Raw genomic sequence first — 25,039 nt, forward strand, 5'->3', positions numbered from 1 at the left:
TTTTAAAAGAATGCCTAATAAATAGGCAATGTATAGTTTCCTAGATAAATAGCCAAAAATTTCTCTCATATCTTATCTGTGCTAGTTTATTAGAAGAGATGCATATAATTTATTTAACACTATACAAAATATTGTATTTGCTACGTTAAACATATGATAAAAATAAATTTTTGTTGTTGTTTAATTAAACTAAGGCAGTGCTGTCTTTTCCAAACGATCCCTTCATTGGCTTGTCGCTATTACGATTTGTAATTACGGTATCAACTAGTCCTGAAAGCGAGTCAAGCTTTCCACTATTCTCCTTTACATAATCAAAGATGTTGTCTGAACCTACCAAATCACTCTTTTTATTATCCTTGATTAATGGATTTTCAACAAGTCTCGAAGCCTTTAAAATAGTTTCTGGTAACTCATTTTCCATTGAATCCACAAGCTTGCTTTTGCTATTTCCAGATTTTGATGATGATTTCTCACTCTTAGGAGTCGTAGCATTGCTATCATTTTTAGGATTCTTGTCCTTTTCTTCCGTTTTTTTGCTGTCAGTTAGCTCGCTATTAGATTCATTCTGTTTGCTACTTGGATCTGTCAGATAAGAATCAATTGGTGATTTAGTAGCATCCGAAGATCCTATCAAATTATTTTTTTCTGTATCTGATGAAGATGTCCCACTATCCTTTTTTTTCTTTTCACTGCTGTCTTTACTGCTAGATTTATTATCTCCAGCATTAGAGTCCGTTTTATTTGTAAGTGAAGATAACTTTGAGTTATTGTCCTTCTTTGAATTATCTTTTTTATCATTCTTAGAGCTAGAGTCATTTGACTTTTGATCAGCACTAGATTTTGTGTCTGTTAGTGACATTATTGAATTTCTTTCTCCGTCTGATATTAGTCCAGATGATCCTGTATGGAATCTGGTAAGTACTTCTGTGGCACAGAACAAGATTGTCAGCATACTTGTCTTCGTTTTTCCAATCATTGTTTACTTATGTAGAATCTATTATATAACCTACTTGAAACATGTTTCAAATCATTATAAAAACAAACATGATTAAAATTACAACGTATTAAAGGTACATTCACATTTGACAGATATTACAAAATTTTAACAAAATTTATTTACAAAACATAATAACAGCTATTGAAATGTATCAAGTATTACTATAAAAATTGTACTGTCAATACATAAAATTTACTTAATGCAATAATACTTGTCTCTTATTAACAATTTATTTTTATATACCATTTAAATATGATTATATCAATCCTTACCTAAGTTTTCAGATATGGCCCCTTCGAGAAGCCCTAATAATCTTTATTTTTAGAAAGAATACTAACGCATTGGATTACATCAAAGTCAAATAGAAATTAACCATGTTATATATGAACTAGAATAAATAAAGTTACTTAATGATTTTGTTTTAATTATAACAATAGTCTACTCTTTACTTTCTCATACTGTGCAGGTGTTATTTCTAATATGCTATGGCCTAATTCCTCTTCACTGGTTGAATTGTACGGCATTGCAAAAAGAACATCATCCACCATTTTCAAAGAAATTAGTTTCATTCTAATTGCAAGAGCAAGATTAAAGGCATTTATAACGGTTTTGGAATATGAATTTAGATCAATTATTAGATTGAAAAATTCAACTTTATCCTTTTTTAAAACTTCATTTCTGATATCTTGTAATATAGCATTTGTCTCTGCAACATCATCAATTTGATCTAATGTTTTAGGCATTAGTGTAAAACCTTTAGCTTGGTCATATATTGTTCTCTCTCTTCTTACGATAGATGGCTGAGCAGTATAGTTAAAAATTAATCTATCAATGAAAACCATTGCTTGGGAATTGGATTTTACAAAAATGAAAAAATCATCCAAAAATTCACTCTCAGCCATTTGAATCAGTCTTTCAAGTGTCAGTTCATTCCTAACCTCCTTTAAAAGTATGTCTTGCTGTAATTTTATCGTCTCTAATATAATGCTCGTATCCTTGTGTAAGTCACTCATGCAAGATGCTGACTTAAGCAGTTCATCGAGCTTTTTGAGTATTTCAAAAAGAATAGTCCAATCATCAAGAATGCATTGCTTATTTTCATTTATAAATTCAAAGATTTCGAAGTATGTCGAGGGGATCATTATATTTTTATTTGAAATATTCTCCATACTACTTCGGGTGTCCAAAAAAGTCTTATTTAAAAGACAAAACAAAAGTAAATAAAAATTTAAACCTAACTAACTATTGCCAGATTATTAATAGTATCAACGGGCGACTATTGACGAGAATTAATGTATATCCACCAAACGACATATTAAATCATAATTTATAAAACAATAGGTAAAAATTTACCAATTGATAGACCAATGCTATGCATTATTTATTTAATATTTGAAAATTTTTGCTACAAAAAGGCGAATTAAAATCAAAAACTTTCAGCTTACAATTCAAAATAGGCTCTATTTTGATATTTATAGAATCTAAAATAAATATACCGGAATTTGAATAGACATACAAACAAAGATTTTCACAATTAGATACTCTTAAGTGCCCTGTTTTTAGTGTAATTTCCGAGTTTTTGACGTTTTTTAGGAATACAGTTTCTTCGCATTCAATCATTTTTACCATTATTTCATTGCAATCTATTAAATCAATGTTCTTACATTGAATGTCTGTAAAATATTGATAATTGATGCATTTTGAAATTAGTTTGTCGTAGTTTCCACTAAAATCACTCTTCATATCGAGCTTTAGTTGGCTTTTTTGTCTAGAATACTTTGTACTGTGAAGACTTATTTCTAACTTTGAGGAATACAATCTCTTAAGATTTAAAATCTGAGATTTTAAAATCTCACGCGTATGAGAAGATGATTCTTCGGCTAGTTTATTCTCTAAGGACTCTATCATTTTTCTTGCAAGGTCGAGATCACCGTTTTCTATGTAGTCCTTAATTTTTTCCATAGGGCTTCCCTCAATGGATTTCGTTGCTTTAGTCAGTGGAGGAAAAGATAGCATTTATACAGCCTGTAAATTAATGGATGAAGGTAACAAATTAGTAGCACTAGTTCATATTTTTACCATCGAAAAGTATTCTGACTCATATATGTATCAGACCGTTGGAACAGAAGCGGCAATACGTCTTGGTGAATGCTTGAATGTTCCAATATACTGTTTTAAAAGTAAATGCAAAGCAGTAAACACAGACTTGGAATATTCAGAATGCACAGAAGATGAGGTTGAAGATTTATATAATGCATTAAAGGCTGTTCTTGAGAAGCATAGTTTTCAAGCGGTTTCATCTGGTGCCATACACTCAACATATCAGAAAAATCGTGTAGAAAATGTATGTAAGAGACTTAATCTGACAAGTCTTACTCCATTATGGAAAAGAGATCAGAGGGAGCTTTTAAAGGAAATGATTGATTATGGAATTGATGCCAGGATTATTAAGATTGCCAGTCCATCATTGAGTAAAAAGTGTTTAAATGCAAATTTGAGAGAAATTAAGGAATATATGGACAATCAAAAAGTTAAATATGAGATGAACTATTGTGGAGAAGGTGGTGAATTTGAATCTCTAGTTCTTGATTGTAGACATTTTAAAATGAAAATGGTTGTTGGTTCATATGAAATATGCAGTCATCCTGATGAAAAAAACAGAGATGATGGTGTTTACTATCTTACATTACATAATTTATCCGTTATAGACAAGTAGATTTGTAGAGTATAATTTACTTACATCTCTCACATTCAAATGGCATATAATTATGAATATAGCTGATATTATACTTGATTTTAATATTGCAGTACCCAATAAAGAGATAAATGGCTAACTATAAGGAACACCACAAATATTGTGTATTATGTGTTTTCATTCAATTAAATCTGATAACTTAAGCTTTCTTCTGATGTTTTGAACTTGATATATGTCATATTCATCTATGTCTTTTACTATGAAACTTGAAATTTTATTGACTTTTAAAAAATAAGCTAGGCATAATGTCTTGGGGTCTGAGCATTTATGAATATCAGATAACTTGTAGAATATTTCAAATGATCCGCTATGGTCTATCTTTCTTTTAACAAGAAAATTTTTGACTCTCTCATAAATTCCTCTTAAATAATCCCTGCTTCTGTCTACATATTCAAATGTGTCTCTATAGATTTTTAATAATTTATGTTTTGATAAATTTGAATATTTTAAAAGATCAGATATTACAATTGGGAATTCTACTTGTTTTAGAATATGGTATAAAGCAACTATGACTTTGTCTTCTTTTTTGAGTCTATATTTAAATGTTGTGGTAAGTAACAAGTTCTTCAATGAGCTATTATAACCTTTCAAGTTTAACGGTGTGAGAATTTTCATAATAGCTGCATCATTCACTTTCATTGGATCTTGGATTGAAAATTTCATAGATGGACGGTAAAGTGAATGGCTACGCACAACTGGTCTTTGTGGTTGAAGCTCAAAATCTTCAAAGCATTTACCACAACCAGTACAAAACCCTTCAATTTGATTTGTATGCTTGCAATTATTTCCCTCAAATTCTAATTCTGACATTGACAAATTTTAGGCTAAAAAATCCAATTGATATAAATAATTGAAACACCGCAAATTCAAATACACATTATTGCTAATATTATAATATTTGGAACGAGGGTTTTATTTGATTTATTGTGAATTTCTAGTACTTAGTAAATAATTTTCCAAACATTTATATAGCCTATGTTGTACATTAAAACATTAACATATGAACGAAGTACGTGAAGTATCCGCATGGAAAAAATTATATTAAAAGTTATAATCGCCAATGCCTTAATTTAATCTAGTTCATTTTGCGCATTTTCCTCCAATTTAATTGGAAATACATTATCATTTTCGTCTCCCGCAAATACTTCATCGAGATTATTATATTCATTATATCCAAGCGATAGTACTTGCGAGCCTGGAGTATTAATTTCTGATATATATCTCAAAGCTAATTCTTTAGTTTTCCACGATTTAACAGTACAATCCTGTGAGGTGGTAACAATCCAGTCTTTAGCCAGACAGAAATCAACTAATGCCGATTCATGAAGCCTTTGGGAAATCATTGCTTTGCCTGGCATTCGTACATCATATATCTGGATATATCCTTCACAGTCTGAAACAAATACCAGATTATCTCTAATCTTCAACTGCTCAATGTCATAATCAAGTGATATATTTTCATTATTAATATTCAAGTATTTCTGTGAACCGAATACCAGATTATTGCCTTCGAAATCAAATCTTTCAATTGAAACATCATGGTTTTTCTGGGATCTGAGTCTCATTTCATTTATATCCCATTCAATAATCATCTTATCCTCTGAGCAGGACATAAGCTTTTCAAATTTATTTTTAATACCAGTGACAGGTCCAGTATGACCAATAAGGAGATATTGTGGAAGAACGGGAAAATCAACCATAAAATCATAAATCATTATGGCTGGTTCAAATGTTGCTACTCCTATTAGGGTATTTTTGATGAAACAACTATCAATAATTGTACTGAATACAAACATATCGTGGTGGACGAATATTTCAGTATCATCGTATCCATAAAATGCAACAGTACTTATTTCCTCTGTATTTGATGTACAGAATAAAATGCTATCTGTGCTCTTAATCACTGGTCTCTCTTCAGATAGCTTATCAGAAGAGTCAACATCTTTCCTGGGTAATATTGGTATCTGAAGATATTCAAGGTGCTCCTTTACACTTTCATTTGGTACAAATTCATTCAACTGTCTAATTTCGGTAGAGTTCGGCAAAAATCCAATTGTATTAATCATTAGAAGGAGAGAGGGTGATAGAAACTAGAACAACTTTGAGCAAAAAGTTAAAGATAAAATAAAGAGTATTAGAGTATATCATATTTAATTAATGAACTTCTAAGAAGTCTGATTGCAGCCACAAAGTATTGGTAATAGTATTTTTTGTATAAGGTGATGAGTAGATATTTATCGTTGATAAAATGGCTTAAACTGATTTATCCTTTATATCCGCAATGATCAATTATTTATTCATTATTTCAACCTCCTAATTTTTAGTTTTGAATTTCTTCTAATTTTTCTCCCCTCAAAAAATGAACAAAATTATCGTATTTGGTGCTAGTGGAGACCTTGCCAAAAGGAAAATAATGCCTGCGATAAGTAAAATGTGTAGTAAATCTATAAAAGTATACGGATATGCACGCTCAGATTTAGTCAAAACATATTCACAAGAAATCAAAAAATTTTATGACTATTCAATTAACACTGATATAAAGAGTTTTCCAGACAGGGTTACTTACATCAAGGGTGAATATACGGATCTATCCCCACTGAAAGACGTTATGGATGAAAACACAGTAGCATATCTTTCTTTGCCACCACATGTTTATCCATCAGTTCTATTTGAGCTTTCATCCTATAAAGTTGGGATAATCTTGCTTGAAAAACCTTTTGGAACTGGCTTAGAATCTTTCAAAGATTTGCTAAAGTTTAAAAATGATAAAATACATTTCGTGGATCATTACCTTCTTAAGCCGATGATGATTTCAATCTATGACATTTATGTGAAAACACCTAGCATTTTTGCTTTTCTGAATAAAACAAATATTCAAAGCGTAGAATGTTTGTTCTTTGAAAGTATTCTTGCGGAAGGCAGAGCCTATTTTGACGACAACGGAATGATTAAAGACGTAATGCAAAATCATCTTGTAGAAGTACTTGCATCTATTCTCTGTGATCATTCACAGGAAATTCTTGATGAATCAAGAACAAGATTTATTAAAAGTATTGATATTGACAATGAAAGATATATCTTTGGACAATACAAATCTTATACAGAAGAACTTAAAAAACCATCAAAAACAGAGACATTTGCTGCATTTAAATGCATTGTAAAAAACGATACATGGGAAAATGTTCCCTTCTTTATGGCGGGTGGTAAAGGATTGAAAAAGAAGACCACCGAGATTAAATTTAATATTCGAAAAGGTATATTTTGCCATATACTCAACTTAATCGCAAATGATGCTGATAGAAAAGTGTTTAATTCTATAAAGGATTCGGCCGTGTCTATTTCTTTAGTTTTTAATATTGCTCCTGAAAATGAAATATACCTAAAAATTAAAACCCAAAATGACAACATTAAAATTGTACTTTACACCTCGAATGAAATTAAAGAAATCTCCAAAATGAAAACAAATAACAGGCAGGATTATGAATTAATTTTCCAATGCATGATCAATGGTGATTACTTTCCAAGTGTTTCTTTTGAAGAAGCAGGTGAACTATGGAGAGTATTTGGGAATATTCTGAATGCGCCAAAACCATTAATATATTATGAACAAGGTGTTGAAATGCCTGAAGAAGTCTATGAATTTTTCAAGGGAGTCGACTAAAAGAAGCTCTTCATTCATAAATGATGAACTAGCAAAATTTATTCAAACAGATGATATTTCAGCTATAATAAAATAAACTACTTTTAATACAGTTCATTTGTATATTTATTTACATCCTTATAGGTATTAATGAAACTAATTGATTTTTACATTATTAGTCTCTAGTTGGCTTTGGATATCTGATCATTAGCCTCTATTACATTTACAGGTATACCTTCCTCTTTTATTCTTTGTTTTAATCCATCCAAAAATAGCTGTAATATCCTATCATCCACTCCTTCGGCAACACTTACCAAAGTCTTTAAAAGGTCGCTGTCAAAGGCAAAAGTTTTGCTTAATATTTCAACAAACCCCAATAATATTCTATTTACTTTTCTCAATGAATCCATTTCTTGTATCATTAAGTATTCTTTTTTTGTCCTTGATGTTGCCATTACTCTTTGATTAAATATTCCGTTTTTTCTAATCTCATTTTCAAGATTTTTTACTTTATTATCCATTTTTTTCTGGATTCCTGTTCTTTCAGCTTCTAAAAAACCAATGCTTGACTGCAGTCTATCGATTTTTGTGTTTAAACTCCCTATTTCATATTCTTTATCATATACTTGTGATTGCAACGAGTTGATCTGTCTATGTAAAGTGCTATTTACTTCCCTTAGAACTTTGATTTCATTTATAAGTTCTTGAATTCTACCAAGCTTATGTTCCATTGAGGGTAGAAGGAGAAAATTTGGAAATTTGAGATAAACAGAACTTAGCTTACACTATTAATTATCAATTAGTTATAATACAGCATATGTTTAATATAATAATTTATAGATCAAATCTATATATAAACTGTGTTATAATTGATGAATTAAAATTTTTAATTTTTTGTTTATTTTATACTACAATATGGCATATAAGCAATCACACACTTTTCAATACTGGCTGATTATATATACATGGATAAATATCTTTCATAAGTTGATTGACGATATCGTATCTTTCACGATATCCTTAAATTTGATACTTGGTTTGACCATTTTTAGGTTATTAAATTTAATGAAAAATAAAATAGAAAACCGATATAAATTCCAATTACTCCCAAAAATTTACCCCTAGGCTCTGTAAACGGAATTTTTCAGCATTCAATTTTTATTTATTAGCCAAAATTTATATGCACATAATTTCAGAAAAAACTATTTTATGAGTATGATCTTATTGTATACAAAACTTAATGATCATGCCATGGCTTTTCGAATTGCATTGGCTATCATTTTTTCATTTTATAGTCAGGGCTGTACAAAATGTGAGTTTGCCCGACTGCATTTTCATTATTTTTCCAAATATTAAAGTAAGCACCAGCCTTAATATAAGATTTGATATCGAGGTATACGTTCTGAAAATTAATAACTATGGGCTTGATATCACCTATATTTATTATATAAAAACATTGGATATAACAAGAGTTGACGCTATTCAATTATCATCTTTTTAAAGCTTATGGTACATTTTAATAGTAGTATTTTCTTCCTAACAGTGTAACAAATTTTGAATAGGTTCTCATCAAGCCTTTGAAAATTCCTGTTGTTAATTGGATTATAGGTAAAGCCAAGAAATACACAAATAACCAATACAATACACTGTAAAAGTACAAAATGAACTTGAAAAATATGTATTGCTCGGAAAGCCAGGAAAATCACCTAAATCTTTTTAAATATACTTTTATTTTGCTAGAACACCAATAAACGTAGCAATATTTTCATATAAAAACCATTAGTATTTGTTATTATATTATTTTCAAATATAAATGTACAAAATAAAGCTATATACTTTCAATACAATAGTTTTAAACTATAAAAAATATTCGTTGAAAACAAGGAGCTTGAAAAGAAATAGGCTTAACATTGTGGATCCAAATATCAAAGCAATCAGTTTGCGATCAAAAGTTTTAGTGTTTTGGTATTTATTCATTATTTTTAAGCTTAAATATGGTATGCTCAACATGACCGATATTCTGCTTGTAATAATTTGAACTTCCAGGCATTTTAATATTAACTGTTCCAATTACAGTATAGTTTGGAAAATTTTCAACTAATTTCTTCATATGTTCAGTCTGAAATACACAGTACGTTATTTTGGCTGTTTGTGTAGCCATTTTAATTAATGACAGGCTAGAACACTTTGATTTTTCAAGAATTGGACCAACAACAGCAATGTCGAGAGCATTTTTCTTGAATACCTGTGTATTTGAAACTATGAAATCGCAAGATACATTAAATTCAGTAACATTCTGCTTAATATTCTCATTGGGTGTATCGGAAACTATCGATGTGAGAAAAACGGGGTGGCAAAGATTTAATCCAACATGTAAGATTCCGGCTTCAGAATTTAGAACCAGGATGTGCTTATTTTCAATTGTATCTTCTTCTTTTAAAATGCAATTAAGTACTTCTGTAGCTATGCTTGGGTTAATATCGTGACTTTTGGTTTTGCTCGTGTGTTCTGAGAAGTTTTTTACTTTATTTAATTGATTTGCTAGACATTTCATTTTTGGGATTGATTGAAAATAAAAATTATTTAAGTAAATAATTCGGTTTATTATTACAAAATAATAAAGATTTAAACTTAGTAGTTCTTACGTAATGATAAATACTTAAAAGAAAAGTATTTTTAAATCATTTTGCAATATATGAAAATAAAACGACTGATTTAACAGTATTTTAATTATAAAGGAAAAGGCCGCTATCCTTTCTTCCAATTACCTTTGAATATGCCTCTTCAAAATCCTCCTGTTTTATTACATATCTACTTGCACGTACGGCTAACATTCCTGCCTCCTGACATACTGAGTTTATATCTGCACAGCTAAGTTTATCTGATCTTTTCACTATCGATTCAAGATCAACACTAGAATCAAGACTCATTTTAGCAATGATTGCATTAAACACTAATCTCTTCTGTCTTCTATCAGGTAGTGGGAATTCAATTTTACGATCTAATCTTCCAGGCCTTAAAAGTGCTGGATCTATTGTATCTGGTCGATTGGTAGCCATAATTACTTTAACATTTGAGCTTTGATCAAATCCATCCATTTGATTTAACAGTTCAATTAATACCCTCTGAACTTCCCTATCTGCAGAAGTTGAGGCATCAAATCTTTTAGTTGCAATTGAGTCTACTTCGTCTATAAATACGATAGATGGTGCCTTTTCTCTCGCTAGCCTAAAGACATCTCTGACCATCCTTGGACCCTCTCCAAGATACTTTTGAATGAATTCTGATCCATTTACGCGTATGAATGTTGAGTTAGTATGATGAGCTACCGCTTTGACTAACATTGTTTTACCTGTTCCAGGTGGTCCATAAAGAAGAACACCACGGGGTGGCTCAATACCAATAGCTTTATAAAGATCAAACTGAAGAATAGGAAGTTCTACTGTTTCTCTTATCTCTTGCTTTTGAACATCTAATCCACCAATGTCACTGTATGTAATATTCGGCTTTTCCTCTTCTCCTACCACAGGAATAGATGAATCTGCTTCTGGAGGTAAAACATCAACAATTGCAGAAGAATGTCTGTGGAGGGCAACTGTAGTATTGGGTACTAGTGCTTCTCTGTCTATTGTGCTGAGTATTCTCACCATAGCATTAGAACCAGCTGTACTCGACACTATTGCAGTGTTTTTGTCAATCATTTCTAAGAACTGGCCCATTAAAAGTGGTACAGATTTGACTCTATTTATCTCCTCTTTTGCTCTGGAAAGCTCTTTCTTAAGAATAGCTATCTCTTTTGCAAGATATTCTTTTCTTATCTTTAAAAGTTTTAATTGTTCTTCCTTGTTAAAACAATTTATGAATTTGTTTTTTACTTCCATTTTGTATTGGGGTAAGTATAAAGATTGGAAGTACGCAAATTTATGTAAAATATCGTGTATTTAAGGAAAGATGCTTGCAACCGAAAAAATGGACAGTCAATCAATAGTAGAATATAAATGTGTATAATTATCAAACAAGCATAATAAACTATTATATTAAGTAATAAAAGAATCATTTAAGACATTTTTTATATGAATTTAATATTTATACAAATTACCTAATATTAGAAAAAAATGGATGTTCTAATGCTTCTCCAGCTGTTATTCTCGAATCACATTTTAATTCTAACAGTTTCTTCAAAAGATCAATCGCATCATCATCAATCTCCATATTAGGATTTAGATTTTTAATTAAATATTCAAATGGAATACCGTCTTCTGATATTGATTGCAAATTAGATTTCCACGTTCTACCATAATATCTAGCTGCTTTCCTCATCTCAGAATGTCCAAATATCGTTCCTATTTCTACTAGTCCATCTATATCTTCTACACTTAGAAAAAATGGATATTGTCCTGTAAGTATACAAAGCATTATAACACCAACTGACCATATATCAATGGCTCTAGATTGATTTTCACATCTAAAAAGAACTTCTGGTGCACGAAATCCGCGAGTACCTGCCCTGGATGCCTTCATTGGTGGTCTTGCATCCCTTTCATAGTATCCTGGTGGTTTACTTGGTGTAACTATAGAATTAAAAAATATGAGTGGCTTGGTTGGTTTCTGAGGGCTAGATTCTTTCATTCTTTCATATTCTGCTAGCCCAAAGTCTATTAAACAGCCTTGCTCGTTTTCAATACTATATAGAAAGTTGCCTGGTTTTATGTCTCTGTGTATTATGTTCTTATCATGCATATGATTAACGGCTACTAGTAGATTATATAAGTATTTTTTTATATCTTGAGATGTACTTTTTAAGATGAAATCCTTAAAGTCTATATGGTCAATCAGAGGGAAGATTGCTAGAATTTGGTCTTCATTTCTCAATACCTCCAGAAGTTTTATGCAATTATTTTCACCATTTAATGTTTTAAGAATAGACAACTCTTGTAAAACACGCTTAGGAGATGTAGTCTTTGTAATTGCCTTAATTGCAAAAGGTTCACCTGTCCATTTATGTCTTGCTTTGTAAACTGAACTAAAAGACCCTTCACCGACTGACTCTTCTATTATGTATTTATATTCACAAAAACTAAGATATTTTGGTGCTTTGAACGACGATTCGTCAACCATGGGCTTAAATTTGGTCTATTTCTAAAAGAAACAAAATAATGAGAATTTTTAAAGAAGTTAAGTTAAAATTAACAGTATTCAAAAATATGAATCAATGGCATATAGTTTGATCTAGTAATTAGATTTATCGGAAAATAAATGATTATTAATAATTTACTCGTTTTGCTTTGTTAAATCGCTAACAAACACTGCTTTTGGAACCTCTTTTCCACTTGAAACTAATGACGCACTCACTACATCTTCCTCAGAACTTGCTTCACGTGTTTTGTCTGGTTTATTAGCTGATGAATTTGTGGATTTTGAGCTGTTTGGTTCCATAACCTTAGGCCAATTATCTGATTCACACATTTTGACATTTGAAACACTACATTGATCGCTATTTGATTGCAAGTTATAGTTTGATTGAAGCATAGATGTGTAGCAATTATTTGTATTTTTAAGACAGTTATTTACAGATGGTCTCTGACAATCTGTTAGATTATTAATTGTGCAGTCTGGGGATCCAGGTATGAAATAAGGAAGATTAAATTGCATTGTAGACTGTTGAGGGCAAGAGCATGACGTATTCCCAGTCGATATACCATCTAATACTTTACCTAACTCATAGCAATCACAAGCTATATTCGACACACCACCATTATACCCACCAGAATATGGATAGCCATGACCTCCTGGATATGGTGACTGACCATTAAATTTCCCAGAATATGGCGATCCACCACCAGTACCGGGATAATGTCCATTATGTCCTCCGTAATGTGAAAATCCATCTGGATGGTATGAGTGGTCAAATGGAGTATTGCGTGAATGGTTGTGACTAAATGGATTAACTCTACCAGGAACTGAATTACCTGCAGTATTAAAAATGGCAGGTGGAATATGTGGTTGCATAATTACTTTGGTAGAAACACTAACTACAGTCTGTGGAGGCTGCACATATGTTCTTGCTGGTCCTGGAACTACAACAGTTCTTGTAACTGGATTCAGAGTTTTATTAATTACTATTGTACTAGGTGGATAATGAACCTGTTGCTGTAAAGTTTTAGTTTCTGGAGGTTGATAAATTACCTGTGGTGGTAAGGTTTTGATTATTGTCTCAGGCTTGGATGTTTGAATAATTGTTGTTGGAATCTGGAATACCAATGGTGGTAGTGTTTTAGTAATTGGTTTAGCATGTCGTGTAAATGTTACCGTTTGAGGAGGTGGAATAACAGTTACAGGTGGCTTTTCAACGACGTTTGTGACAACACTTGTAACTACAGCGGTAATTTTGTCCTTAACAAAAAATGGAACATTAGTCCCAGGAATTCCATTTGTTTTACCTGTTATCATTTTTGGTACTGGTGGATATTCCATGTGACGATGGCCACCATGTGGATAAAAACCGTTTGAGCTGTATCCAAGTCCACCCTTGAGATAATTATTGTAGAATCCTCTACCATCATAAGATCCTGGCACCCCTGAAAAAGCATTGTCCAAATTAATATTTGCATTGTCAGCATATTGTTCCAAACATTCAATTTGATTATTAATATCATTCATAACCATTTGATCTCCTATTATGGATGATATGCAAGATTCGAATTGCTGAGATGCTTTACCGCCCGCACAATTAGTATTTTGTTGATTTTGTATGTTCTGAGAGCATTCCACTTTGAGAGCAGGAATATTAGTAAACGGATTATTTGGCCATTGAGATATATTCGTTTGAGAATATTCAGAACCAACTTTATTTTCACAACTAGTGTCTGCTGTGCTTTCGCAGTTAGGTCCTAGTGAAAGACTCGATAAACCTTTAACTAACGGTATATTAAGAAACAGCATACAAAAGTATACATTTTTTCTTAAATATTTTGAACAAGTTTCATCTATTTTATTGAAACAGTGACATTTAAGATTTGTAAAATTAAAACTTTGATGTGTAAATCTATTCATAATTTTCATATGTCATAAAGTAGCTAATATGAAATACTTGTTTGATATATAAAGCAGTATCATACAATTAGTCATCAACTTTATGGAAGATAGTTCTAAAGGTTATATCTTAGAGAAGAACGTGCAGTTTATCCATAGCATAATTCAACGGTGCTTATATAGTAATTTGTTTGCTGAAAGCTATTCATTTTAACCTAATATTAACTATTATTTTAATAAATCCCATACCACACCAGTATTTAAATTAATTCAATTAATTCTCATTGTTTATTGCTCTTTATTGTTTTTGATCTTCAAACTCTCCAAACAAAACTTGTTTATTTTAAAAAATTTTATAATCTCTTGCAAGCAAACAAGGGTGCATGGGAGCAATACCATCGATTCTCAAGAAAAATTTAAAAGAATTATTTGCATCAATCAAAGGTAAAGGTAAAGCATCATTAGCTATTTTGGGACTTGACTCCGCTGGTAAGACTACATTGGTCAATCTGTTTAAGAATGCAGACAGTGGCAGAGATTTTAAAGCTCAGACACAACCTACACTTGGATTCAACATGGAAGAAGTTAATTTTGCAAATACGAACATTAAAATTTGGGATATAGGTGGACAGAAAGTTTTGATTGATTTTTGGCATCAATATGTCAATGATGTAGATGGACTAGTTTTTATGATTGATATTGCTGATGAAAAGCGTTTTAAATACTCTTTCGAGGCATTCACGACACTTGTTCCCCATCTTAAAGATAACCTACCTATTCTTATATTTCTAAATAAGAAGGATATATTTCGAGATAATCCAACTGAAATTAGCCAAAGAAAAGCATCAATTGAAGAAACATACAAGATCGACAACCATACTAGTATAACAGATTCTTACATGAAGGCTGATAGTAAAGTATTTAAGGTGAAAATATCTGAGGTATCTGTTTTAGATGACCTCGATTCAATGCAAAGAAATATGGCGCTATCATCTGTTAGCGTGTATCCTGGATTTAAATGGTTAATTGAAGAAATTAAGAGTTATGGAATGCATAAGTGATATTAAACATTCATTTATACTTTAATAATCTTGTTTTGTGCTTTTTAATATGGATACTGTAATAAGTAATGTCTATAATATACGAAGAAATTGTCTTTGATATTATACTTATTCTTATCTTTGATTAGTTCATTTATTTTCTATAGTGAAGATATGTTTTTACACATTTTTTAGGCTACCCATGCATTCTATCCTCTTTCAAGACAAAATTGCTATTTCTGACATTTGTACATTTCAAGATAAACTAATAGTCTCCACCTATCAAAATACACTCAAAGTATTTGAGGAGGCTGAACTCAAACATACTGTTGATCTTCCAGTGTCACTTACAAAAATATGCCAATTTAGAGACAAACTTTTAGGAATATCATATTCTCAAGGTTTGTTAGTTATCTTAAACTCTATGTTTACAATCATTAGTATTATTCCTGGGTTTAAGCAACCTACTTTCATTTACTCTAATAATAAAATTGTCATTATCACCACATTAGACTCTGAAATACTCATATTAAAAGAAAAAAAATATCAAAGTAATATTGAAGAGCATCTTTTTGAAGTAGCTTTAAGAAAAAAGACACAAAAAGTATCTACTGCATTATGCTTTTTACAAGAAAGAATCTGTCTTGGATTTGAAAGCACTCTTTCAGTCTTTGATAATAAGCTAAATGAAGTATTAACCAAAGATTATTCTTGCTGTATTAATTCTATAGCTTCCTGTGCAAATAATTTAGTTATTGGCCTAATTAACGGCAAAATTCATTTTGAAGACATTCAAAATTTTGAAGAATCGTTTGCTTTTAACTCACATATATTGAATGGCAAGAATACAAGAATATTTTATCCAGTTACCCAAGTTTATTTTGATACTTTTCTTTTATCGTCAGGCTATGATGGAAAGGTAATCAAATGGGATATAGCAAATAAGAAACAGACCTCAATTATTATTGATACTAACAAGTTTGTAAGAAAATTTGAGATTTGCAGAAATTACTTGTATTGTTTGATTGAAGATGATCCAAATGAGGCGTTAGGTAGGGCATTTCAATCTGTTTCTTTGATTCCACTATAATTTATAAATAAAAAATTATATTAAAAACTCTATAAAAAGAATAGTTATTTAAAAATTAATAGTACAAAAATGGAAGGACATTCCAGCCAAGCATTTGTTAAATCACCTTCTTGACTAAATTCTTGCTGTAAAATTGCTGTGCCCTTCAAAATTTCATGTATTCGTCCTTCAATGCCCTCAATGCTACGTCTCCCCCCACCTCTATCCTTTCTATCTTCCCGTCATATACCAGACAGTCTATCAATGTGTTGACATCCTCAACTGTCAGCACAACTTCGGAGATCCCGCTTGTCGAGATAAACTCTCTTACCATCCTTAGTTTTACAAGATTGTCAACTTTATTGAGTACAAATGGCCCTTCTGGCTTTCTGACATATTGATAGATTTAACCAGCAATCTAAGTTATTTTTTTCAATTATACTAGCAAGATAATAAAATATCAGATAATCTATGCTGAATTTATGAAAAATTTTTAATCTTTAAATAAATTTTAAGGTATTCAGCATGTTTATATTATGTATCTAGGAGATATCCTTGAAATACCCATGTAGTCTTCAAAGAAGAAAATAAGATGGCTTATTTAGCTTTGCACAAGACTATCAGATAAAATTTGTATTAGAAAGATCACATCTGTGCAACTTTATGCTACATAAGTCTTATAATTAAGAAAAGCAAGCAATTTTAACATACAAATATAGAAACTATGACATACTGGTTTGGATATTTCGTTAAATTTGAGTAAATCAAATACACACATTTAATTATATGCATTCCAAGTGATCAGTTTCATGAAGTTTTAATGATTTTATATTGCAAATATTAAATCTCAAATTATATGCTCCAAATGTTCTTTATACATGTTCATGCCCCTCTTATATTCAAGTTCTTGGCAATGCAGCAATTCAATTATGATATATAGCTAATAGGTAAATGAAATTTTTGTTTAAATATTGAAGTAGCAGTTTCTGATACAAAAATATTAATTCAAAAGCAAACCATGGTTCTATAATAATGCGTTATGGTATGTTTGGTAAATTAACATATAAATTATAACAGAAGAATGCTACTTGAATTAGAAAATTAAAATAGACTGAGTAATGGTAATAATGCATTTAGAAATGATTCGAAGACGTAGTAATAATAGTATTAAAGCATAGTAAGCAACAGCTTATGATGTATACCAAATCTTTACGTACATGGATTGTAATTGTAGTAATCATGTAAAATATACTTAAAATTACCACGCTACCAATTTTGTAAAATGATTGATAAAAAGTGATTTATAATAGCTATAAATAACAATAAGTTGAATACTTATTAACGAATATAATCAACAATGTAAATTAGTATTTTAAGTCATCAAATTCAACGTGTTACTGTAATTTGAACTGCAAGTCCTTTTATATATAGCTCTCATTTTTCCTTGTTTGGATTGTTAAAATTTTTTAAAAAATTTGCACCCTAGAATGATAGCAAAGAATTTGACGATAAAAGATCGCTATAACATCAGAGGTATTAAATTTGATGATGCTTTAGACTTTAAACCAAAGAAAAAAACAACCTTGAAGGATCTTCTAAGTATTAAGGAAGAGAAACCATCTCCATGCAACATTGTGAAATATGGATTGAAAAGCGAAGTTTCAGCAAAGACTATGGAGAAAGATAACACTCTTATTTTCATATGTGATGTTACAGCAACGAAACCAATGATAAAAACTGCAATTGAGGAGCTTTATGGTGCAAAAGTTATGAAAATCAACACTTTAAATATTTTCAAGAAGTATGCAAAGAAGGCCTTTGTGAAATTTGCAAAAGAAGGTGAAGCAGTCGAGGTTGCTACTAAAGCAGGAATTCTATAAATTTCTTTTTGGAATTGTGTCCCATCTCCAATATCTTATTTTACCTTAAATATATTGATCATAAATATTACTCTTACAATTATATAGTTCAAAATATTATTTGATAATTAAAAATATCTAAACTCGTATACATATTCAAGTGTTTTACGTATACTAATTTATTTGTATAGATAGTTCTTTTGGTTTCAGAATATAAAATCATAGCTTAGTAACAAACAATGACCTCAGAGAGACTTCCAGTTATTTCAACAAGAATGAATCATAGAATTCTCGATCAAAGATTGAAGAGCGTTCAAAAAGGATTATCTCTACTTAAATGTAAGAGTGATGCACTGCAAATCAAAATTAGAGAAATGGAAAGTGAATTGAAGCAAAGAGAGCAAAATGTTAAGTTACTATTTAAAAATGCATTTAAAATGATTTCAAAAGCAGAATTATATGGATCCGATATGAAAATAGTTGCAAAAATATGTACTGAAGCATGCCCAAGTCTTGAATGCGAGTTTAATAATGTTTACGGAACAACAGTCGTATGCTTTAAATTACGAAGAAGAAAGTTTGATAAAGAAATTATGTGGAGAAATGGATATGTTTTGAGAGAAGCTAAGTATGCCTTTGACGAATTATTACATGAACTTGTTGATCTTTCAACAATGAAAAATTCATTAGAAGCTGTCAAATATCAACTAGAATCTACAAATAAAAGAAAGAATTCGCTTGAACACAAGATGATACCAAAACTTGAAAGTACAGTGAACTACATTGAAAGTGAGCTTGATGAGCTAGAAAGAGAAGAGTTTTATAGACTAAAGAAAGTTCAAGAAATTAAAGAGAAATGAAATAGGCTTTTATTAATTAAAGGAAACATGAAATGGTATCTATTAAAAAGTGCATTAGGCATGAATGGTACTAAAAATTAAAAAAATTAATGTTGCTGAATGGAAATCTGCAATAATTAACTGAATACATTATTAGTTAAACGAACAGTTAAATAATACCATCCTTACTAATGATATTAGCATACTGATTATGTTTTAACAAGATCAAGTTTATTAAACTTCTTTTTCATTTCTAATAGTTTCAAACTCAAAATTACCAATCTTTTCCCAGCCGTTGTGATTCATAAAGTATAAATTCACTGACCCGCCTGAATATGCATCCCTATGGCCAGCATAGAATATAGCATCCTTTCCAAGCGCGAGTGCCTCTTCCTTTGTCATGTCATACTTATATCTAGCAGATAAGATTCCTAAAGCGATTGTTGAGCCACTACCTACAGAAAAAATATGATTTTTAATACGCGCACCTTGGTCAGTCACATTATAGATTTGAGGCCCATCTTTGTCGTATCCACATAACATTGTGCTCATGGATAACCCATATCCTTTATATCTATATACACAGTTGCTCAGAAACATACTTGCCGCAGCAGCAGATATTCTAGTGCCATTTTCAAGTTCATATCTTTTTGCGTAGAGACCTGTTAGCTTCTCCCAATAATAACAATCTGCTGCACCTCCAGCCATTGTTCCAAGAAGATATTTGTTAATCTCAATCACTTTATTCACTGTTTGTGATGCTATGTACGAACCAGCAGTAGCTCTTGAATCAACAGCTATGACCATACCTTCTTTAAAAATAAATGCAAGTGTTGTTGTTCCATGCTCTGGTTGAATTTGATGTTCAATAAATTTAGCACTAATCCTTCTTGTGCCTACTTTTAGAACATTATTTTCGAGTGACAACACCATATTTTTTAGTGTGGGTTTCATTTTAGGAGGGCAGAACAACATAAGATTTTAATAAATTTTGACTACAGTGAAAGTCTAGACAAAAGCAAAGATAATTAGCTATATTAAATGCTTAATGGTTGATCATTACATGTTTATTAATGAGAACGGAATGCTAATAAAAATTTTAACAGACTAAAGTTGGTATTATCATTAGATAAAAATAAACTACCAATAACGTTCAATAGTAAATCAATTAAAACTTCTCAAGTTTCAATTTATGCACAAAAAATTTTGTTGCCCATGGAACTGCTAGGCGTTGAAAAATTCGTAGCTTTGCGAGGTGTGCTGGGATGTCCACTAATCGATGTCCCATCGGAGTTCTTTAGTGAAATTGATGACTCAGAGATTCTTGAAATTGTAGCGCACGATGATAATCTTACTATTCCAAACTCTCTCCTCTATCATCTCCCTAAATCAGAGACATATAGTTTGAAGGAGCTGAAAAACTATAAGGAATACGATATAAGATTGAATTTTGAAGCTTGGAGGGTTCTTGCATTTAATAATTCACGACTTCATGCTGGAAGACTGGCACAATGTGTGTCTATACTTATGACCAATCCCGATGGTGTAACCAGAAAAACAATGAAAAGCTTAATTTCTAACTCCGAAAAGAACATTCATAAATGGATACAGCAGTTAGTAAAAGAGAAAGTCATATATATAGAAAATAACCATGGAAATGAAATATTAAAATTCAATTTTGATATAATAGAAAGAATAAAAAAGTTTCCAGATGATGTTTTCACAAGAAACGAAGCATCAGCACTTAATTCTGTTCAACAAACTACTCATTCTAACAATAATGAGACAGTTGCAATAGCAACTAAGAAAAATGGAAGTCCAAAACTTGCCAATGGAGTAATACAGCAGGCTGAAAAAACAATTAAAGAGCGTGGAAATGTCATACCAGTCAAGGATTTACAAGCATCTTTAATGTTAGAATCAGACACCATGGAATTATTAGTGGATGAATTGGCAGGCAGACTTGACTATCAAATACATCAATTAAATAGTAAGCCTAATATAATTGAATATATTGGAGAAATGAATACTAGGTTTGTGAAAAATGACATGATCGACTTTCTTATTGACATGTGTCGTGCATCTAGAATATTCTTAATGAGTGAGTTGCCCAAGGATATAAAAAAAATGAAAGTTTCATTACAACTTGATGATGAGCGTTTTCTTGATATTCTAGAAGATAATAACTTTTCAATTATTGAAATACGATCAAAATACATTAGTTCAGAATTTGTAATGTTTTCTGATACTGTATCTGATACAGATTTTGAATTGATTAATATGATTGAGAAAGCCAAAGCTAAGGTTGTGAAATATTTTAGAACAAAAGTTAAATATACGTTTTTGAAGAATGTTTATCTCAATGCTTTTGATAATAACTACTTGCCTTACCTAAAAGAAAGAGTGCTTTATTTTTACAGATATATAACCTCACAGATGGAATATAATGATTATTACTTTCACCTTAGCCAAAATCATCTCTTGAATATGAATTTTATAACGTTTATAAAATGTGTTCCTTTACGCCTCGAATTTCAGTTTATTAAAATTGTTACTGAAATTGCAAAAAAAAATAGAAAACTTAAGGGTTCAATCGATCTGTCAATAGCTCTGAGAATATTGAGAATATTTCAGGCGAAGCTTTTGAAAAGCTAAATCTTTGCTGTTTAGAGGCTGTGTCTTCTTTTACTCTTGGCGATGTTCTGAATATGCTCAAAAAAGGATCAGAGACCTATAATGCACTAGCTTCAAGAGTAAAAATTTATGAGTTCGATAGAATTCTGCAGGCATTCCTCAAATACAATATTTTTGAAGGGTTTAATGATGGACAAATGTATTTGTTTTTTGAGCATATTGAAGGTATTGAAAAATATATTGAAAAAATACTTTCTGATATTAGCGAGGAATCTAACGAAGTATCTGGGCATAGCATTTCCTATCCAGTTCGTAAAAAGTTCTATGATCTAATCTGCGATTTTTCTCAGGATGAGTTTCAATCCAAGACTCAAACGTTGATTGAGCAAAACTTTGAAGGCGATGCAAGAGAGTTCTTTTTGAAAAAACTGCAAACATTTAATAAAATAAATTAAAAGCCAACATTGCTTGTAGTATAGTTAAATAAAGAGTAATGCTTTTATGGAATTAAATTGTTCCTAGTGTTTAGCATTTCAAACAGTTTGGCCATTTTCTAACCTTTTAATAGTGCATGCTGAAAAATTGACAATGATCGTTAATTTAAAACTTTGTTTTTAATAATCTCGTATATTTTATTGCTAACTTTCTCAAGACCATGTGTGAAGAAAAGAAACAACTCAAGGACAAAATCTTTTTCGTATGGAATATATGGAAAACAGATAAGTTCTCTAACAAATAAAGAAATAGAAGAAGCACGTACAAAGCCTTGGGTTGAAATCCTTTCTCCTGAACAGCTAGACGAGTTTGTTTCAAATTTTACACTTTCTCCATTTCCAAGCTATGTTTCTAAGAATATTCCAGAAAATTATATAATTAGAATGAATTTACAAGCATGGCGAGCTTATCTCTTTGGGCCTAACTTTATAACTACTAATAAATTCTACTTTCAAATGGTAGATTACATCGTAACCAATCCCGACCGTGCTCCGTGTAGTTTATTGAGATCGAAATTTAATATTGATCCAAAAACGATGCATTATCTTTGTAAAAAGCTATCAGAAAGGGGTATTATTGAAGAAATAAAACAAGGGAAAGAAACGGTAATAAAACTTAACAAGGTTAAAGATATGTCAAAACAGAGGAATGATGAGCATCCTATTTTTAGTGAGGAGAAATCTATTGACGTTTCAAAGATGGTGTTCTACCAAAATATTCCGTTGATTGATCAAATTAAAATGCATGCCAAATGCCGTGAAAATGGATTAGGTACAAAGGAATTGAATGATATTACAGGAATATCGTTAAAAAATGCGCTAAAACATTTGCAGAAGCTTTGTGAAGCCCATCCTGATTATTTTAAAATGGTTAATTCAATTGAGCATGGCCACACTACATTTAAGGTGTTTTCAATAGAAAATCTTAATAAAAGAAATCAAAGGAAATTGAAAATGATGCAGAAAACTGTGGAAATTGAAAATGATGACCCAGATGTCGATCCAATTTTAACATCAAAAGATAGACAAGAGGTTTTGAAGATTATCGCAAAAAAACATGGCCATTTTATCCTTTCAAAGCAAATATTTGAGGAAATATCAAGAATGACAGGGTATCCATATAATATAGATCGCAAAAATCTAATTAGTAATGCAGAAGCGGCAGGATTGAAAGTGTTTAAACTTTCAGATCCACCAACGAGAAGATATGTGATTGCCTTGCCACATTGCGATGAATCAATTTTAAACCAGTACGTGTCTGCACATGAATCTATACCGAAAAATGAATCAGATGAGGAGAACAAATTCTATAAAAGCGTTAAAAAATATTTTATGAACATCAGCAAATGCATTATAGCTGATAATGGATACTGTGATAATTCGGACATAAACATCGGTATTCTTTATGAGCATATCAAAGAAATACACAGGACTAACAATTCTAAAAAAAAATCAAAAGTAAGAATAATACCGTTATTCATAATATTAATAAGACTACCAATAGTACTATTGATGAGTTTAATATTCGTTTTATACAGTTTGATTATCAAACTGTTATGTCAATGAAATTAGAAACTTTCTTCAAAGTTACGAAGATTAAAAGACCAAACTTCCTTACAAAATGTGCCTTTGAAGTTTTTCAAAAAATTCCTGATAAATTTTCCATTGATAAGTCAAATTGTGAATGTTTATTTATAGGTAATTTTGAGCCTAAAAAATTGAATTCTTCCATTTTTACTATAATTGAGGAAATGAAATCAATAAGCGTAAACGACTTAATGTCTTTAATTTCACATGAATACCAGGAAGTCATTAGAGAAGCCTCAAATCCATTTAGATATTTAGGAAAGCTTCAGAAACTTGAATTCAAAGGACTTATTGATATAGAAACTGACAATGAAAATAGAATTTACATCCGAATATCCAAAGATCCAACCAGTAATACTACTTTTCAATATAAAAACCTATCATTTGCACAAACACCCTTAAATTACAATTCAAGGGCTGAGTTCGTTCAACATTTCCAAAAGTGTTCTAAAGAAGATTTCAAAAGCAAAGCTGAAAGTATTTTGCCAACAATTTTCAGTAGAGCTGAGCAAAAATCAATGAAGAAATACATCAGCCTATTTTTAAAAGAAGAAAATATTAGTACACAAAACAATACAGTTGTAAGAAAAGGAAATAGTTTATATCTTCAAGAACATCAGTTTGAATTGTATTTAAAGATTAAAAAAGCATTGATATTTCAGTTACCGATTAATTTTAAAATATTGACAGGATATGAAAATATTGATATTGAAGACGTTTTAGAATACATGGTAAGTCATGGTATTGCCTCAGGATATCGTTCACTCTCCTCACTCTCTAGAATGTATCTTAACAACAAATTTAAGTCATTCTTAGGTGACTTAATTCCTGAACCATCTTCAACACTTGTGGATGATCATAAATATTTTAAGATTGTGTTTCCAAAAATATTTTCGATTGTGAATGAGCTTGGTTCTATTGATTTTGAGCAATTGGTTGTCAAATCTAAATATTTTGAACCATTTGAGATTAGAATGATTCTTCACGAATATTCCAGCTGTTTTTCAATCAGAAAGGTCGATGAATTTGAATTTATCAGCATAGCTAACATTCAAGACCCTTTTGATTAATCTAGAAATTACATTTCAATCAT

The 25,039-nt window shown here is 30.7% G+C and overlaps 22 protein-coding genes across 22 annotated transcripts; 10 read left to right on the forward strand and 12 right to left on the reverse strand.

The window, feature by feature from the left end:
- Window positions 1-184: 184 nt before the first annotated feature.
- VICG_01517 (uncharacterized protein) lies at window positions 185-976 on the reverse strand (the record flags this gene model as incomplete). Its single annotated transcript, XM_007604901.1, has 1 exon — window positions 185-976. One exon carries the CDS (start codon window positions 974-976, stop codon window positions 185-187), a length of 792 nt encoding a protein of 263 aa, XP_007604963.1.
- Window positions 977-1,422: 446 nt separating this feature from the next.
- On the reverse strand, window positions 1,423-2,166 carry VICG_01518 (uncharacterized protein; the record flags this gene model as incomplete). Its single annotated transcript, XM_007604902.1, has 1 exon — window positions 1,423-2,166. One exon carries the CDS (start codon window positions 2,164-2,166, stop codon window positions 1,423-1,425), a length of 744 nt encoding a protein of 247 aa, XP_007604964.1.
- Window positions 2,167-2,374: 208 nt separating this feature from the next.
- On the reverse strand, window positions 2,375-2,959 carry VICG_01519 (uncharacterized protein; the record flags this gene model as incomplete). Its single annotated transcript, XM_007604903.1, has 1 exon — window positions 2,375-2,959. The coding sequence occupies one exon, from the start codon at window positions 2,957-2,959 to the stop codon at window positions 2,375-2,377; it is 585 nt and encodes a 194-aa protein (XP_007604965.1).
- Window positions 2,960-2,972: 13 nt separating this feature from the next.
- On the forward strand, window positions 2,973-3,713 carry VICG_01520 (uncharacterized protein; the record flags this gene model as incomplete). The annotated part of the gene is made up of 1 exon (XM_007604904.1): window positions 2,973-3,713. One exon carries the CDS (start codon window positions 2,973-2,975, stop codon window positions 3,711-3,713), a length of 741 nt encoding a protein of 246 aa, XP_007604966.1.
- A 156-nt stretch (window positions 3,714-3,869) lies between these two features.
- On the reverse strand, window positions 3,870-4,562 carry VICG_01521 (uncharacterized protein; the record flags this gene model as incomplete). The annotated part of the gene is made up of 1 exon (XM_007604905.1): window positions 3,870-4,562. One exon carries the CDS (start codon window positions 4,560-4,562, stop codon window positions 3,870-3,872), a length of 693 nt encoding a protein of 230 aa, XP_007604967.1.
- A 260-nt stretch (window positions 4,563-4,822) lies between these two features.
- On the reverse strand, window positions 4,823-5,818 carry VICG_01522 (uncharacterized protein; the record flags this gene model as incomplete). The annotated part of the gene is made up of 1 exon (XM_007604906.1): window positions 4,823-5,818. One exon carries the CDS (start codon window positions 5,816-5,818, stop codon window positions 4,823-4,825), a length of 996 nt encoding a protein of 331 aa, XP_007604968.1.
- Window positions 5,819-6,111: 293 nt separating this feature from the next.
- Window positions 6,112-7,413, forward strand: VICG_01523 (uncharacterized protein; the record flags this gene model as incomplete). The annotated part of the gene is made up of 1 exon (XM_007604907.1): window positions 6,112-7,413. One exon carries the CDS (start codon window positions 6,112-6,114, stop codon window positions 7,411-7,413), a length of 1,302 nt encoding a protein of 433 aa, XP_007604969.1.
- A 161-nt stretch (window positions 7,414-7,574) lies between these two features.
- VICG_01524 (uncharacterized protein) lies at window positions 7,575-8,123 on the reverse strand (the record flags this gene model as incomplete). The annotated part of the gene is made up of 1 exon (XM_007604908.1): window positions 7,575-8,123. One exon carries the CDS (start codon window positions 8,121-8,123, stop codon window positions 7,575-7,577), a length of 549 nt encoding a protein of 182 aa, XP_007604970.1.
- A 1,238-nt stretch (window positions 8,124-9,361) lies between these two features.
- Window positions 9,362-9,946, reverse strand: VICG_01525 (uncharacterized protein; the record flags this gene model as incomplete). Its single annotated transcript, XM_007604909.1, has 1 exon — window positions 9,362-9,946. One exon carries the CDS (start codon window positions 9,944-9,946, stop codon window positions 9,362-9,364), a length of 585 nt encoding a protein of 194 aa, XP_007604971.1.
- Window positions 9,947-10,118: 172 nt separating this feature from the next.
- Window positions 10,119-11,273, reverse strand: VICG_01526 (26S proteasome subunit P45 family protein; the record flags this gene model as incomplete). Its single annotated transcript, XM_007604910.1, has 1 exon — window positions 10,119-11,273. One exon carries the CDS (start codon window positions 11,271-11,273, stop codon window positions 10,119-10,121), a length of 1,155 nt encoding a protein of 384 aa, XP_007604972.1.
- A 214-nt stretch (window positions 11,274-11,487) lies between these two features.
- Window positions 11,488-12,510, reverse strand: VICG_01527 (CDC7 protein kinase; the record flags this gene model as incomplete). Its single annotated transcript, XM_007604911.1, has 1 exon — window positions 11,488-12,510. The coding sequence occupies one exon, from the start codon at window positions 12,508-12,510 to the stop codon at window positions 11,488-11,490; it is 1,023 nt and encodes a 340-aa protein (XP_007604973.1).
- Window positions 12,511-12,663: 153 nt separating this feature from the next.
- Window positions 12,664-14,454, reverse strand: VICG_01528 (uncharacterized protein; the record flags this gene model as incomplete). The annotated part of the gene is made up of 1 exon (XM_007604912.1): window positions 12,664-14,454. The coding sequence occupies one exon, from the start codon at window positions 14,452-14,454 to the stop codon at window positions 12,664-12,666; it is 1,791 nt and encodes a 596-aa protein (XP_007604974.1).
- Window positions 14,455-14,807: 353 nt separating this feature from the next.
- VICG_01529 (small GTP-binding protein domain protein) lies at window positions 14,808-15,485 on the forward strand (the record flags this gene model as incomplete). Its single annotated transcript, XM_007604913.1, has 1 exon — window positions 14,808-15,485. One exon carries the CDS (start codon window positions 14,808-14,810, stop codon window positions 15,483-15,485), a length of 678 nt encoding a protein of 225 aa, XP_007604975.1.
- A 181-nt stretch (window positions 15,486-15,666) lies between these two features.
- VICG_01530 (uncharacterized protein) lies at window positions 15,667-16,554 on the forward strand (the record flags this gene model as incomplete). The annotated part of the gene is made up of 1 exon (XM_007604914.1): window positions 15,667-16,554. One exon carries the CDS (start codon window positions 15,667-15,669, stop codon window positions 16,552-16,554), a length of 888 nt encoding a protein of 295 aa, XP_007604976.1.
- Window positions 16,555-16,699: 145 nt separating this feature from the next.
- On the reverse strand, window positions 16,700-16,867 carry VICG_01531 (uncharacterized protein; the record flags this gene model as incomplete). Its single annotated transcript, XM_007604915.1, has 1 exon — window positions 16,700-16,867. One exon carries the CDS (start codon window positions 16,865-16,867, stop codon window positions 16,700-16,702), a length of 168 nt encoding a protein of 55 aa, XP_007604977.1.
- Window positions 16,868-18,020: 1,153 nt separating this feature from the next.
- Window positions 18,021-18,413, forward strand: VICG_01532 (uncharacterized protein; the record flags this gene model as incomplete). Its single annotated transcript, XM_007604916.1, has 1 exon — window positions 18,021-18,413. The coding sequence occupies one exon, from the start codon at window positions 18,021-18,023 to the stop codon at window positions 18,411-18,413; it is 393 nt and encodes a 130-aa protein (XP_007604978.1).
- Window positions 18,414-18,631: 218 nt separating this feature from the next.
- On the forward strand, window positions 18,632-19,252 carry VICG_01533 (V-type ATPase, D subunit; the record flags this gene model as incomplete). Its single annotated transcript, XM_007604917.1, has 1 exon — window positions 18,632-19,252. The coding sequence occupies one exon, from the start codon at window positions 18,632-18,634 to the stop codon at window positions 19,250-19,252; it is 621 nt and encodes a 206-aa protein (XP_007604979.1).
- Window positions 19,253-19,465: 213 nt separating this feature from the next.
- Window positions 19,466-20,185, reverse strand: VICG_01534 (uncharacterized protein; the record flags this gene model as incomplete). The annotated part of the gene is made up of 1 exon (XM_007604918.1): window positions 19,466-20,185. One exon carries the CDS (start codon window positions 20,183-20,185, stop codon window positions 19,466-19,468), a length of 720 nt encoding a protein of 239 aa, XP_007604980.1.
- Window positions 20,186-20,446: 261 nt separating this feature from the next.
- VICG_01535 (uncharacterized protein) lies at window positions 20,447-21,886 on the forward strand (the record flags this gene model as incomplete). The annotated part of the gene is made up of 1 exon (XM_007604919.1): window positions 20,447-21,886. The coding sequence occupies one exon, from the start codon at window positions 20,447-20,449 to the stop codon at window positions 21,884-21,886; it is 1,440 nt and encodes a 479-aa protein (XP_007604981.1).
- Window positions 21,887-21,939: 53 nt separating this feature from the next.
- Window positions 21,940-22,320, forward strand: VICG_01536 (uncharacterized protein; the record flags this gene model as incomplete). The annotated part of the gene is made up of 1 exon (XM_007604920.1): window positions 21,940-22,320. The coding sequence occupies one exon, from the start codon at window positions 21,940-21,942 to the stop codon at window positions 22,318-22,320; it is 381 nt and encodes a 126-aa protein (XP_007604982.1).
- A 153-nt stretch (window positions 22,321-22,473) lies between these two features.
- VICG_01537 (uncharacterized protein) lies at window positions 22,474-23,925 on the forward strand (the record flags this gene model as incomplete). Its single annotated transcript, XM_007604921.1, has 1 exon — window positions 22,474-23,925. One exon carries the CDS (start codon window positions 22,474-22,476, stop codon window positions 23,923-23,925), a length of 1,452 nt encoding a protein of 483 aa, XP_007604983.1.
- VICG_01538 (uncharacterized protein) lies at window positions 23,922-25,016 on the forward strand (the record flags this gene model as incomplete). Its single annotated transcript, XM_007604922.1, has 1 exon — window positions 23,922-25,016. The coding sequence occupies one exon, from the start codon at window positions 23,922-23,924 to the stop codon at window positions 25,014-25,016; it is 1,095 nt and encodes a 364-aa protein (XP_007604984.1).
- Window positions 25,017-25,039: the final 23 nt, after the last annotated feature.

The sequence above is a fragment of the Vittaforma corneae genome (genome assembly GCF_000231115.1).
Source record: "Vittaforma corneae ATCC 50505 unplaced genomic scaffold supercont1.15, whole genome shotgun sequence".
NCBI lineage: Eukaryota > Fungi > Microsporidia > Nosematidae > Vittaforma > Vittaforma corneae.